Source organism: Carassius auratus, chromosome 19 (assembly GCF_003368295.1).
Source record: "Carassius auratus strain Wakin chromosome 19, ASM336829v1, whole genome shotgun sequence".
In the NCBI taxonomy this organism is placed as follows: domain Eukaryota; kingdom Metazoa; phylum Chordata; class Actinopteri; order Cypriniformes; family Cyprinidae; genus Carassius; species Carassius auratus.
The window spans coordinates 5,181,384-5,199,676 of record NC_039261.1 but is presented as its reverse complement, the minus strand read 5'-3'; the positions used below and the strand labels follow the sequence as shown (position 1 = coordinate 5,199,676).

Below are 18,293 nucleotides of genomic sequence, written 5' to 3'. Positions count from 1 at the left end.
GTAATAAAAAATATTAGGCCAGTAAATGTGAGATTGAGGTGACAAAAAAAAATAAAGATGAAACGACTGCAATAAGTTTAAATGGCATGCATTTTCATTTCATGCCAAGTTTCGATCACTTAACTTTAGCATCCTAAATAAATAATACAAAACAAAAATTATAATAATTTTTCAAATGAAAACTAACTCTAGGAAGGAAAAAAAGAAAAGAAAATAATAATAAAATAGTAAAAAAAAAAAAAAAAAATGTAAAAACACTGGGGAAAATAATAAATGTATATAATAAAATAACACTTTAATATCACTGCCATATGCTTCAAAATATATGCACACATTACAAGAGAGTGAGGGGAAAACTGAATGCAAGTCTGTTATATCACCAGCCAAGTATCTTAAAAAAAATTTATGAGTTTTAAACATTTCTTTAGCATAACATGCACTATAATCACTATAAGACCAAAGACATGTATTGAGAAATTAAATGTGGATGTTGTTTTTAAACTTATATTAAATGTAATGGTGATGTGCTTTGTGAAATTAGCAGTATTGACAGACTAACTTGAGTTTAATACGGTTTAATAATTGAGGGATTGAACAGACTAACTCACACTCCTCCTTAAACCGGTCACAACCGATTCATGTTTCAATGGCACACATCCGGTTAGAGCTGCCAACACTTTACATAAACAACATAAACTACTCTCAGTGAGCACTCCCCCACCCATCACATACACACACACACACACACACACACGCGGAGAGAGAGATCTTGAGCTTTTCATTTGACAAGACTGACGCAACACTGTGAGAAACATCAGCGATGAAGCTTCTCCTCCTGATGCACACATCACATTGTAGCATACTGATTCTCTGACTCACTTCCCAGAAATCTCTGAGGCAACAATCACACACAAGTTCATTGTTTCTGTGCAGGACAGAACAGAGAGCAGAGATACGATCAGACTGATCTGACAGCAGAGGCTTCACTGGTATCTCATCAGCATGTAAACTCATTTCACACGGTTAATAGCGGAGATATGACTACTGACTCATATATACAGCACGGTTTTTCTGGGAATAAACTTTAATCAAATATTAATCAAAAGTAAATAAGTATATATATATATATATATATATATATATATATATATATATATATATATATATTACATACAAGGAATGTGGACGAGGAATATGACGATTTGATAACAATAAGAAATGCTTGCAGTGTTAATTTTGTTAACGAAGACGGCGACGAAAAATATTCGTTAACGGAAATTTTTTGAGACTAAGATGAGTCATTGACGAGCTAAAAATAATATCTGATGACGAAATTATGACGAAATGTATGCCGCGTTTTCGTTAACTAGACGAGACTGGACTATAATGCTATTTGAGGCCTACCGGACATTCAAAACGCACCCTATAGGCTATTGTCCTTCAAAATGTGCGCCCTTGTCATTGGATCAGGGCCGTTTGTTTATCTAGTCAGTATAACAGCCGCAATGGATGGATAGGCTAATAAAACGCGAACCAGCGATCTGAAACAATGGCCTCAGCACCCGAAGGAGTAGCGATGTGGTAAACAGATGTCCCGTTTTTCACGGGAGTCACAATTCGTTTTCGATTAACTTAAAATTAATGAAGGCGGGATAGGTGGATTCACGCTGACAGAAGTGTTCTCTCTCTCTCTCTCTCTCTCTCTCTAACACGCGGTCCTCTTCCTCAGTTCTCATATACAGCGCGTGATCAGTTCTCAGCACTCAAACACACACACAGCAGTCCAGATGTTTATAATGTAGAGTATCTCACTTAAATACAGTAGGTTATGGATTAAGTGAACGTGAACAGATGTGTGAAAACTGATCGTGTGTCAGTATTTCATGCATTCCTTCCATCTCAAAAGGACAGCATTCCAAATTAAATACCAATCTGTCATTAATGTTAACAAACAAAAGATGATAAATAATTGTATACATGCTAAGTAAAACCTACAGTTTCTAAAAAATGAGCTTAATTTGTATCTCTATTGTATTTGTCTAATTATGCTTCTTATATATATATATATATATATATATATATATATATATATATATATATATATATATATATATATATATATATATATATATATATATATATATATATACACACATATATATACATATATATATATACACATACAAACACACACACACACACACACACACACACACACACAAATATGTAATAATATTTTTATAAGTTGCTCCTTTTTCACTTCCATTAAATGGATAGTTCACCCAAAAATGCAAATTGTCATAATTTATTCAAGATTTTCCAAAATGCAGTCCTTCATTCAAATTTCTCATAAACTTAAAATAAATCATCAAAATTGATTTGGTCTAAAAATATATTTCTGTTACTTGATCCGTTTGAAGCACATTTGCTGAATAAAAGATTTGAAATTGGTCTCAATTAATAATTACCTGCCTATGTAGGTAAAAAAAACTTTTTTTTTAAATTTTTTTTTTACATTTTATAAATAACATAGTATTTTAAACTAGACTTTTTATTGCTCTTTATTTGAAAGCATAGAAAGTGATTACTGTGAATATGATTTCTGTGATGTATTGTAACTTAAGTTACCGTTTCTTCAGAACAGTGTTATAATTAGAGCTGTATTTTTTCAGTAATCAGACTGTTAGACGGTTCCCAAGGTTACTACCTTTATAAATTGCTGTTAGATAGAGAATTCAGAAAATGTGTGTTCATTTATATGAGTTTATGGGCGGATTTTGACCTTTCCAATATGGCAGATGCACCGATGTGTGACAGTAATTAACAACAGTTGCATGTGGCTGTTCACATCTACTGTAAAACAACATATTCAGCTCATCAGATGTGTGCTCGCAGTGACCCTGGTCTCATCTCATCACTGAAAACCATATTTCTCTGAGAATAATCCACACTTAAATCCGATCCTTCACTTGATATGAGCCAAGGGAAACATGATATGAAAACTGACCTGCTTTTACTAAAGTACCACAGACATTATCAAGCTCAACACAAACATTATGATTAGAGATCAGTGTGTTTAGCCAAAGGCTGCATGATTCACTGAAATAAAACCGAAACTGCAATATGGTTATTAAATAAAAAAAAGGCTGAGATGTATTTAAATAAATATATGTGTTGTGGGTTTCAGTGAAGCGTGGTACTGTGTCATTTAAACTTGAGCAGCTCAGGTTTTCTACCAAAATAAATGTTTGATTGCTTAACATTTGAAAATAAAGAAATTAGGACAACAAAAAATATATAGGTATTGTAAAATTGTAAAATAACATTATTATTATTATTAGATATTATTGTATGTTGATTAATCAAAAAGTCTATAATAGTAATTTCTTCTTGATTGATTTTATAGCCATACTGATATATAATAACAAGTTAGGGGTCAAATTGTGAAGGATTTTATTATTATTATTATTATTAAAATATATATATATATATATATATTGATAGATAGATAGATAGATAGATAGATAGATAGATAGATAGAGATATATAACCACAAAAAAAAAAAAAAAGTACAACAAATCTGGAGTATTTTTCTAATTAGATTTTAACGTTAAAAATGTAAAATGGCAATTAGGCTTTTTCCTCAAATCGTGCAGCCTTAGTTTATCCCCAATGGCATTTGGGACCGTTAGCTGCCTAAACATCAAAAACTAGATGAACTGATTTCTGTTGGATTGCAAAGGATTTCAGTACATCATGTGCACACACATCTCTGTCCATGACCGTCATATGACTGCACAGTTACACAACGTATCACACTCATCTCAATCAAGATTGAGCTTTTGTATGGGGTTTCACACAGCTCTACCAATCCACAGAGTCTAAGATAAGAGAGTAGCTCATGAAAGGGGTCTACACAAAAACCCTAAGACCTGGATCATGTCGTGCTGACTGCAAAAACACCTCAAATATGTGTTTCTGAAAACATTCCTTACAATAGCTGACGAACCACATACCACAAAAACCAGTGAGGGCTGATGGGCCACACCTGTGTTTGACGTAGATCGACAGCGCCTGTCAGTCCAGTTCTAATGCTCATTTGATTGACAGAGAAATGGGAAGCCACGAAGTTAAAAGTCTGATATTAGGCCGATGCAGAACACTGCTGATCTGGCAAGAGACTGGACCCTACAGCATATGTGATCCAGCTGGGTTAAACATAGAGTGCTGCAGGAATGACGTACTTTCTACTTTTGTAGGTCAAAACCCATAAAACTGTTGTATTTGAGCACTTTCAGTTCCATCCTCCTGAGGTTAATGGGTTTTTAAATGTGTTTTTGGTTAAATGCCTAAACACACTGATTGCTTTCACAGCCTTGCTATCAGGGAAAATCTTTTAAAAGACTGATAGACTTGTTTGAAGCTTAATTGTATTGATGCTGAAGTCATGTGACCATTGTGTACTTTCATTTATAGCCTACTTTTAGCATTTTACTTCCAGTGATCGTGTTTAGGCATCCAAATCCATAAAGTTGTGTTCATTTGTGAAAATTAATATGATGAACAAAATGTGTGAGAATCAAACTTTTGTTAGTCACAGAGCTTTATTTTCTAAAATAATCCTAAAACCAATGAGAAATCCTACTGGGTTTTTGTGGAGGGAATCAGAGTGATCTTACCTGAACGGTTTTCTTGATTCTGTGAGAGGGTCCGGGATACTCTGGAGAATACAAGTCTGTCAGGAACAGGGAGTTGATGAGTGTAGACTTCCCCAAACCTGATTCTCCTGCAGGACAGGGAACAAGAGGTCATGCTAGAGATTTCAGGACGTGACTCACTCATCACTTCTGTTGGACGGTGAACAATGAATGAGAGGAATTTGAGTCTGCAGATTTCCACAGAATCTGAACAGCCATCATTCACACATTCTCCATTTGCATGCTTGTTCATTAAACATTTTGGGAAACTTGTGGCGCATTTTATTTTTCCCAAATTTTGAATTTCCCATTTTATTATATTCAGAACTCTGTTTTAATACAGTGTACGTTTTAAATGGATAGTTCACCCAAAAATAAAAATTACCTCTTGATTTATTCATCCTTAAGCCATCCTAGGTGTATATATGGCTTTCTTACGAATACAACCACAATTATATTATAAAAGTCCTGGCTACTCCAGTGAATGGGTGTTGAGATTTTGAATCCCAAAAAAGTGCATCCATCCATCATAAAAAGTGCTCCAAATGGCTCAGCTTCTGAAGTGAATCGATGCATCAGTGTAAGAAAAATCTCTTTAAACCATAATCTCTAGCTTCCGCTAACTGTTGTACGTGTGTACAAATGCATTGATTCACTTCAGAAGGCATTTATTTACCTCCAAGATCCGTGTGGAGCACTTTTTTATGATGTATTGATTAACTTTTTTGAGCTTCAAAATCTCAACCAACATTCACTGCCATTATAAAGCTTGGAAGAGACACCACATTTTTTTATATAACTTTGATTCAAATTTTCTGAACGAAGAACGTCATATACATCTGGGATGGCTAGAGGGTGAGTAAATCATGGGGTCATTTTCATTGTGGTATTTAAATTAATCCATAGAACTTTAACAACTGAATCATCTTTTAAAATAAAAAATACCTTAAATCAAATTAAGCCATATTGAATGGATGGTTCACCCAAATATGAAAATTCGATAACACTTTAGAATAGGTAACACCTATTAGCTTCTTATAAGCATGCATATTACTAGATTATAAACCATGTATTAGTGCTCATTAAGAACATATTAATGCCTTATTCTGCGTGACCATATTCTAAATCACTAATCTTACCCAATCCCTAAACCTAACAACTACCTTACGAACTATTAATAAGCAGCAAATTAAGAATTTATTGAGAGAAATGTCGTAGTTAATAATTAACAAGTGTTACCTATTCTCAATTGTTACCGAAAATTCTGTCATTGGTTACTCACCCTCATGTGGTTCCAAACCTGTAAAATCTTCGTTTATCTTTGGAACAAAAATGAAGATATTTCTGATGCATTCCGAGAGCTCTCTGACCCTCTATAGACAGCAAGGATCCTTAAACGATCAAGGCTCAGAAACGTAGCAAGATCATTAAAATAATCCACGTGACATCAGTGGTTCAATCGTAATGTTATAAATCCACGAGAATACTTTTTATGCACAAAGAAAACAAAAATTAAGACTTTATTCAACAATTTGTCACCCTTTAGCACCATTTTGGAGAGTATCACATTCGTAATCAACGTATGCAACGTATGTACTTGGATATTACATTCAGATCAAAGTGTAAACCGTGTATACAAAGAACAGCATACGTTGCTTACATACATTAATTATCCACCAATTTTACTCGATTAATTGGTCCAAATTTTGCTGAAATCACAAACCCCTATAAGGCCCAGCATTACAAATCTACCAAATTCAGCACTTGGAAAGGCTGAGATGTAGTTTTTCAACTTGACTCTAAAAACAGGAAACCAGTCTGGAGGAATGGCATAATGTGATCAACTCTGACATGAATTTATATGGGGTCGTTCCCTGCCTGCGAGTCTGGGAAAATGCAGACGGCATCAGAAATGTGTGGAATTCCATTAACCACAAGAGAATACAACTATTTAGCTGGATAGATAGAGAGAAATCTAAACAGTCTGAAACTCTGAGATTATGATAAAGTACAAAACAGGAGAAGAACCAGAGGGTGTGCAGAGAACCAAGACAAAGAAGATGTTCACAAGACATTATAAACTTTATTAGTGGTGTTTGCCAAGACAAGCATCAATTTCAGCACTTCTCATACTTAACCTTTAACCCTTGACTCTAAGTGTTCATCTTCAGCATGCAACTCATCCAGCACAGCTTCCGCTATGGACATGAACAGTAACTCAACTCATTTGGATTCTTTAGAAAAAGTATAGTTACTTATACTTGATTAAAAAAAATACTGTAAAAATAATAAAATTGTAAAATATTACTACAATTTACAATAACAATTTTCTATTGTAATGAATAATAAAATATGATTTATTCCTGTGATCAAAGCTGAATTTTCAGCATAATTACTTTATTCATTATACATTTTCTTCATGTGCTAATAAAGGCAACTCATCCCACTCAGTTAATCAAATATATAGCTGACATTTGATTTCCACAAGCTTCTAGTGCTTCACCCCAATGCATAAGCCTCCAACAACAAGTGACTTTTTCACAGAACAATTCCTCCAAGCATCCGAGAACGATTCATCAGCTGGATGCATGGCAATGTGGTTCCTGTGAGGCTTGGAAACAAAGAGGACAGTGTGAAGGAAACTGGGTGCATGTTGGCACAGAGCACCACTGGGCTTCTCTCCTGACCTTTAGCAAGTGCCCAACCCTGCGCCACTTCCACAGGCCGTAAAACACGGAGGGAACCTTCAAACAAAGGAAAGCTTATTTCAAACCCTAAATGTTTCCAGAAGGGCAGAACAACAGTGACCTCACCATCGCATCAGAAACGTCTTCCATTCATTGCCTGGAGAGATGCAAAAGCAATTGCCATCGTTGAGCAGAATGAAGAAAAGCCCTACAGGATTTATTTTGCTTGCTGAATGTGGTTTTTGAAACAGTCCGTGGGCTTGTGAAAACAGCGAGTGAAATACAGTCTTCTTTAAAATGTCATTATGAATTAGGGAAACAACAAAAGCAGGCGGCGAGCGGAGGAGCAGAGCAGGCACTGGGATGCACTTCTGCTGTTCTCTGAAAAACAGCCACGATGGTGGAGTTACTGCTGGGAGACATATGATCCTGAATACAAGTCTGCCAGAGATTCACATTCACATAAAAAGCTGAAGATCTTGTGGGAGCGTAGCTTGCAGGAGTTTATGGTATCGTAACTTGCAGCTGTTTAAGGAAACTCATTTAGTATGAATGCTTTAAAGCGATATAAATGTCACTCCAAAAATTTATGATTTTTTTCTCTACAGTGGAGCACAAAGTAGATGAAGTAGTTCTTTCCACACAGTGATACAGTGCTACCAATCTCCCAAAAATAAAAATGATGCTGCAATGATAACGTCATGTCTGTCATGTTTTGAGGTTTCAAGAACATTTTCAAGAACTGCACCCATGAGTTGTATGAACTACTTTCATAGTTCTTCTTTATCCCTCTTAAAGCTCCACAGCATTCATTACTGTTCACTTTGATTGAATAGAAAGGACCAATGTGAATATTCTGCTGCTGCCTCGGAGTTCCACCCAAGATTCAAAATGAACAAAGGGCAAGAATCTTCTCAACACTTCTAGAATCTTCTACACTTTGAAATTATAGTTATGTAGGACAGAAGACCAATTTTTATTTAGTATGCAAATATATTCATGACAAACCAATTAAAATGTAGTATGCAATTCAGAAAACCAATTATAGTTCTGTATGCAAATAGATGGGAGCAATAAAAAAATTGTAATTCAGTATGTAACTAGACGCAAGACAGAAGACCAATGATAATTCAGTATGCAAATAAATGGTGGTAGTTATATGTTGGAGTTGTTGTCATATTTTGAACAACTGATGTCACATGGATTATTTTAATAGATGTCCTTACTACTTTTCTGGGTCTTGAATGTTTGAAAATGGTACGAAATACTGCTAAAATTCTAACAATATTGTAGGAATCATTTTAGAATGTTTATTCGCTAATTAACAATAAAACATGGATAGCCAATCAGAATCCACCCAGCTTTTATAAGCTTGAACATTTAAAGCAGAAAAGGACAAAAATGTTTTTAGTAAATAGAACTTTACTGTATCTTCTGTTGGTGTGGATGCTAATAGCTATCTTTATGCTGTATTTTCTTGTTTTCTGTGTGAACAGACCTTAAAAAATACATTCTTTACGTGATTTGAAACTTTTTTTCATATCTCATGAAGCATACATGAAAAATTAAGCCATCACAAGACAATGCAATTATGAAAGGTGTGGTTTCACTCTTTGTGACAAACAATAGAGCTATGTTGTCTACAAATATGCAAGAAAATATGTGAAACACTGTTTATGATTGGTCGGTTTACTCCGTTTACTTGCCATTGACAGATTTGGCAAAAAACTGAACTCTGGTTTTATACAGAAAGAAAGCTAAACATGTTTAGAACAGCATGCGGTTGAGTAATTGACAACAGATTGTTGGGTGAACTTTTCCTTTAAGTAGTTATACCCTAAATCACCCCACGCAAGAGATCGGAGTTTGTGAACAGAGTTTAGCATTGAGGAAAAAGAAGAGAGACATTGATAAATAAACAGAAAGGTGACTATGAGCACAAGGCTTACTACTTTAACACCAGAGCTTATTACGGAGTCCTTCATTGAACTCTCCACCAAGAATGATGACAGATCAGGGCTTTCCTGTCAGCCGCCCAAAAATGTAAAAACTGCGGTATCTGTAACCCGCCCTGTCTCTGTGCATTACGAAACTCAATGTTTGTGCTGTGTGTAATCCTTACAGGCCTGCCCTGAGAAGATGAGAAACAACACACAACACGCATCCGTCTAACCGTCTGTATTTCACAACATTAACCATTACTGAACACACTCCTCAAACACTGCAGTAAGTTCAATCTACCGCATTCGGGGAAATCTAAACAAGAGGGAGTGGGTGCTATGGAAAGCCGGAGCAGAGCGTGGTGAGAGTCCTGCCACTAGAGCAGCTGAGCCCAAAGCCCACCAGGCGGACCGGCGAGGGTCCGGCTCGCTTCCTTTAAAGGAAATATCCCACAGCTGTGTAAACCAGGAGGGTTTACTCCAGAGGAACTCCCCATCGCATGACAGGGGCGGGAGCTGGGAAGCAGGAGAAGCTCGGGACAGAGTTTACTACGAACTTCCAAAGAACTTTCACTGAACGCAGGAAAGAAGACCGGCAAGGTGCTGTCAGAATGAATCAATTAAAGCTATAGTTCACCCAAAAATGAAAACATTTTTTACATTATGCAGAAGTGATAGCGGATAGCGTGTTTCATAATTGTCTCGCCACCATGCTAGTGGATCTGCCGTAGAGTCAATTGGTTGTATTTGGAGATAGCGGGTTAACTCCGTGTCTGCGCGCGCTCTGATCGGTAAAGGGGCAGAGATTTCAGACCTCCGTTTATTAAGGAGATCTGTCACAAAAGTCATCATCCGCGCCAAAGTTTTTTGAGCAAATTTCAAAGCCGCACCCGCCCGCCATCCGCTGATAGTTTTGCGGTCTATGGCGATGCAATGCTTTGTTGATGCGAGCCGCAAAAAAAAAAGCCATTGTCTGTTCAAATAGTATGCAGCAAAGATATTTAATGCTAATGTATGCTGCATAGGCCTACGCTGAGTTTCATTTACGATGAGATGCGCTCTAGTTCACAGTGCAGTGCAAGTGAACGCGGCGCGCTGGTGCTTCCTGGTCGCGGATATCATTGTCTGCTATATTTGCTTTTTATTTATTAAAATACACGCAATTGGTTTATTAAAATTAAGATAAAATTGGTTCAAAACGAAATTCGTTTTTAAGAAAGGTTTTCTACAAAGCAAAATTTTATGAAGTGGTAAATATCATGTCTGACGATTTACAAAACTTGATTAAGTGGTAAAAACCATGTCTCCCGATATATTGCGCATCTTATGATCCTATCTAAAAAATGGAAATAATTTTTGATAAAATTTTTAATGACACGGTTTTGGCGGTTATAGAGTTCTAATGACGGTGTTCAACTATAACCGCCGGTCTCACGGTTATATACTAACCGTCACACCCCTACAGCTAGCACACCTAGGCTAAATGTGTAATGATATCCTAACTTTTTAAATTTTATACGTACACTGTTGCTGTGCAACCACTGTAAAACTTCAAATGTGGAAGACAAACCATCATTTTTCAGCAATAAGAAAGAAAGGCTTAATAAAACCAATAATCCTTAACACTGATAATAAACAGATCTAAAAAAGGGAAAAGAAAGACGAACAGACTTAAATCCTCTACATCAGCCAAGATCAAGGCCGATCCTCACAAGCAGCTGGTTAATCACTGGTAAATATTGACTTTAACCAGCCTCATGACTCTATCCTACGGTTTCAGTCAACACACAAGTCTGAAACCATGGACAACCCCAGTGTGCATCCCACCAAGAACAGACGAACAGTCTTAAACAACAACATCAGGGACTTTACCATTCAGAGAGAGAGAGAGAGAGAGAGAGGGAGAGAGAGAGAGAGCTGGAAGTGTTTGACAGCATTTCTTCAATTACTATGCGATTCTAATTACACGCTGTACACCAAATTGCCATCTAAAAGCTCATTTCCTGCCCAGCGTGCAGCAGTGGGGGAAACTCCAGGGCGTAGCTGCTCCAGCTCTCCTCCCAAAATCCCATGGAGATGGAATTCTGAAATACTGACATGTCAGAAACGCAGATTTGGTTCTGGATTGTGAGCAGGATGTGAGGTGACCCCAGGTGATTGGGCGTCAGGGCCAGTGTCAGGCTCAAGGTGGAGGTAGATACGAGTCCTCAGGCCAAGTTAAATGAATGGGATTACAGGAAACTTCCCACCCACTATCCATAATTCTCACACACACATGCATTCCAAAGGAGGGGAAAAACCCCAGGCCCATGGGACAATGGGAAGAACATTTGTTTTAAAATTCTCATTTCTTCAAGCCCTGCTTTCTCATTCTGTTCTGCCATGTGAAATCCAGCACTGATGCATTTCAGCGTACAGCTGCCAGCGCTTGGCATGAAGCGGCCAGCGTGAAACTGTACACCGCTAGACACATGAGCGCATATAATCCACATAACACTGTATAGCATGCTTGGTCAACAGCCCTCTATTTCTGACCCGTTTTCATTAATGTTTCACCCAAGCTTTTTTCCGTATGTCACAAACCTCAAAAAGAAATCCAATCGGTTTTTAAAGGGACAGTTTACACAAAAATGACAATTCAGACATCATTTATTTGGCTTGAAGCCATTCCAACCAATATGAATGAAAGTACTAATTGCGACTTTTCATATAACAATTTTGAGGTCTTTTCTCGCAATTGCAAGTCGTAATTCTGACTGTTCTCTAATATTTGCGCAATATAAAAAAATTTGAGCTATAAAGTCAGAATTCCAAAATATAAACTCACAGTTGTGAGCTAAAATGTTAGAATTGCAAGACATAAACCTACAGTTGAGCAATTGTGGCTTTTTTTCACGCAATTCAGATTGTTTCTCACAATTCTAACTTTGTATCTGCTATTGTGAGTTCACATCTTGCAATTCTGAGGAAAAACAGGCAGAATTGTGAGATAAAAAGTCACAATTACCAGAAACAAGCTTCCAAACTTTTCTTCTTTTGTGAAAAAGAAAGAAGAAATTTAGCAGATTGTTCATGCTGCTCTTTTCTATGCAATGAAAGGGAATGAGGACTGTCCGGCTATTACATTTTATTTTGCGATCAACAGAAGTCGTCATACTGGTTTTAGGGGAGTAAAATGATGACAAGTTTTTTCTTTTGGGTGAACCATTTCTTTTAATGATCTACAAAAAGATTTAACTTTGAAAATAAAGACCAGGTCAATTAGATATTGCAAAAAGACCATTGCAGGCTTTAGATATCAGTACCCTTAAATGACACACAAGCTTTCACTTAAGTTAAAGAGAGGAATTCAATGGCACAGGACAGAAGATACTCACCGACGACCATGAGAGTGAATTCAAAGCCCCTCTTCACAGACTTTCTGTACACTTGGTTGGGGAGATTTGCGAACCCCACATACCCCTCAAGGTTCTTCTGTTGCTGTAGACCAAACCAAACACAGTCAATGTCTTCAGCAGGCATGACTGACAAAAAACTACAAATGAGAAACACGTAGGCGGCCATCTGTCGCAAGCCACGACTGCACACGGTTACTGTTAACACCTTCATGAATCTTGAGAAACATTCAGTTTGACACTCAGATAACAGCATAGAAAATATGGCTAGAAGTATGCATGGGCTTTTTTACCAAGACAAAAGACAATTTAAGAAGTATATTTTTACATTTCCTGAAGAAAACGCGAGTACATGCTAACGAAACAAAAACAATAATCCACGAATATGCACACTTACTGCTACTTTGGAGAGCATTCAGATCATGTTGTTCCACAGATCGATGGATGAATAGATGAAGAGATGATCAGGTTCCACCAGAGGCAGAGAGGCATCCACATAGACAAAATAAAACACAAAGAGACCGAATAAGACAAAGACAGATAACAGCTGAAGTACTTAAAGAGGTCTGCTACTCAGCTTCAACAAAACCTTTGGTCTGTCAATCAAACCAATGAGGACAAAGGCCTGTTATTATTAACATCCACTTGAGGTGAACCAATCACACACAGGTGATCAATCAAAAAAGTCACATTAATACAGGTGTAAATGGCCAATAACACTACTACTTGGGTTTAAGGAAGAAACACATCTGAGGAAGATTCTGTAAATATCAGTTTATTTTAACTGTGTTTTTCCAGTGCTGCGCGAACAAACCACTTCTCTAAACACACAGAATTACAGGAAGGCCAGAAATGGGGCTTTAGCGCTAGACTTTCACAGTAAACTCATCTCACTGAATGAACCAGGCCTTCCCTGAATGGCATGTTCTTTCTGCTGAAACAGCAAATCATCAAATGCACAGATCGGTGATTGCAGCACATAAAAATCCCAACTCATTTGACTATCAAAACCTTCATGCTATTCTGCTAACACTACAAAAGCAAATGTCCTGGAGGAACTAGACAAGCTTGTGATGAGGATTCAGAAGGTCAGCTACAACGTACAGTAACAGTATCAAATCAGCTCAGACAACTCATGCATTCTATTATTTAGCATTATATAGGCTTCTAAAGTCAGAACAGATAGACATTTATGCTATAGTTATTCAATGGCAATCACATTTTCATAACATCGACAAGACTAGTTTCATAAGACTAAAAAAGGGTGTTTAACAAATACATTACAATACATGTATATTTTCCCTAATACATTAGAATGTCTTTTTAATTTTACAGAAGACACCGACTTTAACGTCTTTCAGTGTAACAACAGTTCAATATATCAAAAAAATCTTGTCAAGCTTATTTAATCCTAACATCATTGCATGACACTAAAAGAGTATTACAGCCCCCAAAAACTAGTTGATTGTCATTCTAAAATGCAAATAACTGGAGGTCAGAATGTACACGTCGTTTAATTTTTACATAAATATATCCGTTAAACTGAATGGTCATGGAACATTTTAGCTAGGGCTGGGCAATGTTTCAGGTTTTGTCGATTCATTTGAATTTGATGTTTTTGAATTTGATTATATATATATATATATATATATATATATATATATATATATATATATATATATATAAGCATTAGAATTAGACACTTTGTCAAAATGCAAATGCTAACAGTAAAAAGGAACGATACAACTGCATGTTGGTGCACGTGATTTATCGCTCATATCGCTGTGTGCCATTCATGCAGAATACGCTTTTGTGTTGAAAAAGATGTGACACGGGCAGTGGAATAGGAAAAAAAATGCAAGAAGATGCAAGTTGAACGTCTTTTAACTTGAGCGGCGCACTATTAGAATGCCGTTTCATGCATGAGAAGCGAGCGCAACAGTCAAAAGCAAAAGCAATTTTTTTGTTTACAAAAGCAGCGCAATCGGAAAAAACTGTAAAGAACCACTACAGTATGTTTGATGATTCATGCTTTTATCATGATGATAGGCTGCATTGTTTTAACAGAACATTTATAGTTAAAAATAGTCTACTGGTGTTATACCTTGTCATTCTGAATTTGTATTACCTTGACTTTTGAGAATTTTTTTAAAGCATTTTCTTCATATTATTTCTGAACATAATGTGGATAAGACATGTTTGTTCAAGATGTAGTTGTTCATGCAATTTTTCTGCTAAATTTATTCTTAAATAGGGCTGGGTATTGTTCAAAACGTTTAGATCCGGTGCCAATTTCGATACCTCAGTTTACGATACTTTTTTCGATACCATATGTTTTAAAATCCATTTCAACATCAACACAAATACATTAAACGCAAAACTTTTATTTTTCACCTTAATTAAAACAAATTCTGGTAACACTTCACACTCAGGATATAATTATTAATACAACTGGTTGTGTTTTTTTGGATGGGGTGCACCAGCAGACACTCAGGATTGGTATCAATCCTAACTTGGCCAAATTTAACAAAAAAAGAGAAAGCTTTTTGCCACAACATGAACATATTATAAATAAATAAACAAACAAATGATATTGTGTACAGGCTAATATTGAACCAACTAAAATGCAAAGGAATGTAAAAAAAAAAAAAAACTTTTTAGTGCAAAATAAAACCGTATTTTTGGGTTAAAGAATATTTCATGACTTCTCAGACAACTGTACATTTGTGGCTACTGTGGGTTAATTCTAAACACTATGGTTAACTCATATTTACCATAGTAAAAACATGGTACATTTTCTTTAGTTTATAATTAACCCACAGTAGCCACAAATGTACAGTTGTCTGAGAAGTCATGAAATGTTCTTTAACATCATGAACCATTAAATGTAGTCATCGTTCAGCTATGGTTTATTTTCATAATAGGTAAACACAGGTCACAAGTTAAAACGGTCACATTTCCTTGGTTCAGCAGCTGCATGATGTGACGCCAAGAGTCCTGTCTTGAATCTAGAGATGATTCAGTGTAGATCAGTAGCTCGGTGGTTTGTTTCTGTCGTCTTGCGGTGTGCCGTCTTTTAGCGCGTCTTCGAAACCCGCGCCAACACAGACGTAGTTTATTTTTATTTTTTTGTTTATCCTACTTACTTCAGCCGCGAAACGGGCGAGAATACTAATAACTTGTAATCTTTACAAGAATAAAAGAGTCATGCAATGAGCATGTCTGCATTTATTAGACACTTAATATCACATCAGTTTGTGCTTTCAGAATCGCAGAATCTGCTGCCGTCGTTGCAGCACATCTGCAGCGGAGACTTAAACAAAGAAGTTAATAACACGGTAACCAGTTAAACCGTAACACCGGCTTTGGTTGCAATACTCTAATCGCATATGTTGCAATTTGCTGACTTGACAACCACTTTTATAAAGTGTAGCCACCCTTTAGACCTCTTTGGCATTGTAAAATGGAAACATTTTGAGAAAAAACAACTACACTTGTGTTGTGTGACTGCGAGTATCTTCAGAATTGGATTGGATTGGACAGCCAATCACTGCAAATATAGGTCATTACATGCACCTATGCTACAAGCTCACACAGACACAGCCACTTGTCAATAATAAAAAATAAAACGCAGCTTGGCTTTTGGAACCGAAATTTGGCACCGAAAGATAAATAATCTTTCGATACTCAAAGTATCGAAGTTTTTCGTTCGATACAATAAAGGCATTGAAGTTCGGTACCTAGCCCTATACTTGAATAAGTAGTCATTCAGTTATAATCACATTCACACAATCCAAAAATACAACCACATTATAATCAATTTTACATCTTATGCAAACCAACGCCATTTAACATTTAAATGCACTTTAAATAATCGTTTTCATTGGAAACAAAGCAAAAATACAACTTCCAATTCCTATACCAACTGACTTCTACTATGATTTTGCCAGTCTGATTTCTGCCAAGTCGAACAAATGTTTCCTTTTCAGGTGAACCATCCCTTTAAGATGGATTATTACTGCATTTATGTTGTTTGTCTTGGAGATTTTGTCCTCTCTTACTCTATTCTAACCACCCACACAATGAATAAGCAATGCTCTTTCCTGAAACTACAAATGAAAGGCTGTTACAAATATCCTGCACCACTTCCTGCTGATGTTATCGTTGGGTGTTCTTCTAGAGGGCAGGTGTGAGGTGTGAACACACGAATACACGCAGGGGAAGTCCGATCTCACGGGGGGAAACTGAGAGGACGTATTCCTTCTTCAAGGCTAAAAGCCTGTCAAAGCCGAGACGCTCAGCATATTTGAAGGGGAACCTCTCAATGAACCATTACAGTAAATGCTCCAATGCAAATTTGGATGGTCTAAACAACACACCAGCAAAAACTAAAATAAAAGCTACATTCATTCCCTGTGGTGAGGCATTGACAGATATAGTCCACAATGATTCACAACAGCTAAAATAAAAACATGCCAGGGATTTTTTCACCACACATGATATAAATGATTGCATCTCAAGGTCACATTCTGGGTCACTGATGTAGGTTATTATGGGATAGACAGATGCCTTCATTCAGTATATGGCCATTAATGTAAAAGCTTAATCAAGTTTCATTGCGTTTCTTGTTCATTCCACAGAACAGGTAAAGGTAACAGGTCTGAAACATCAGGAGAGTGAGTAAATGATGACAGAACTTTCGTTTTTGGGTTAACTATCCCTTTTCGATGACACCAAAACCATAACCTTGTAGAGATCTAAAGGGAAGATGAGAGCGAGAAAGTGGCTGCAGTCCTGAAACAGTGACATGTTTTTGTATGTGGCTTAACTGCCGGAAGAGATGTGGTAGCCTGAACCCAACCATAAAGACAGACAGACAGAAAGGCAAAGCAATGACGAGGAGTAAATGAGATACAGCCATACACATTTCTGACAAGACACGTTTCCGACTAGCACTTCACAGGATATGACTGACTCGCAAGTCCAAAATGAACTGCAAGCTGCACAAATCATACAGACGCATAAAAAATGTATTCATACAAAAGGGATAATGACCATAAACTAGTGATCGACCGATGTATCGGTTTACCGATATTTTTCCCGATATTTAAGCATTTTTCCATAATCGGGTATCGGTTTTGTAATATCGGATTCGCCGATTTACGGCGCCATCTTGTGGCCGTTTTGAGATTTCCGCCATTGCACCCCGGGCGTCTGAGGAGATCAGTCACCAACAACTCAGTGCACAGGTAAAGTATATGTTCTACTTGGTTTGCTTTAATTAATCAACTTTATTTAACATAACAGACATGCACAAATGAGATCTGAGACATAAATTCCTGATATAGTTAATTTATGCAGCTTGTTTCTAAACAATTGAGACGAACTCATTGAGGTACGTAGTGTTCGTCATGTCCTGCTCCAATAAAGACGTATCTTTACATGAATTAAATAAAACAGACATGAATGAGTGCATGTTGAAAATAAAAAAAAAATGTTTTTTTTTTATTCTTTTATTATGTGTTTTATGTTCTGTCGCTGTTATTCTGTTGTACTGCGGAGCTTCTGTCACGA

General features: G+C 36.6%; 1 protein-coding gene across 3 annotated transcripts in view; it reads right to left on the bottom strand.

The window, feature by feature from the left end:
• septin7a (septin 7a) overlaps positions 1-18,293 on the bottom strand; it is a 45,930-nt gene that overhangs the window by 24,048 nt on the left and 3,589 nt on the right. For 2 of the 3 annotated variants that reach the window (XM_026288484.1, XM_026288487.1), the window contains exons 2-4: positions 13,117-13,121; positions 12,702-12,804; positions 4,680-4,786 (exon numbers count right to left, since the gene is read on the bottom strand). In XM_026288484.1, coding sequence (XP_026144269.1) covers positions 4,680-4,786; positions 12,702-12,804; positions 13,117-13,121 — 215 coding nt within the window. The remainder of the gene's footprint in view (positions 1-4,679; positions 4,787-12,701; positions 12,805-13,116; positions 13,122-18,293) is intronic. The other variant, XM_026288486.1, reaches the window with a different exon arrangement.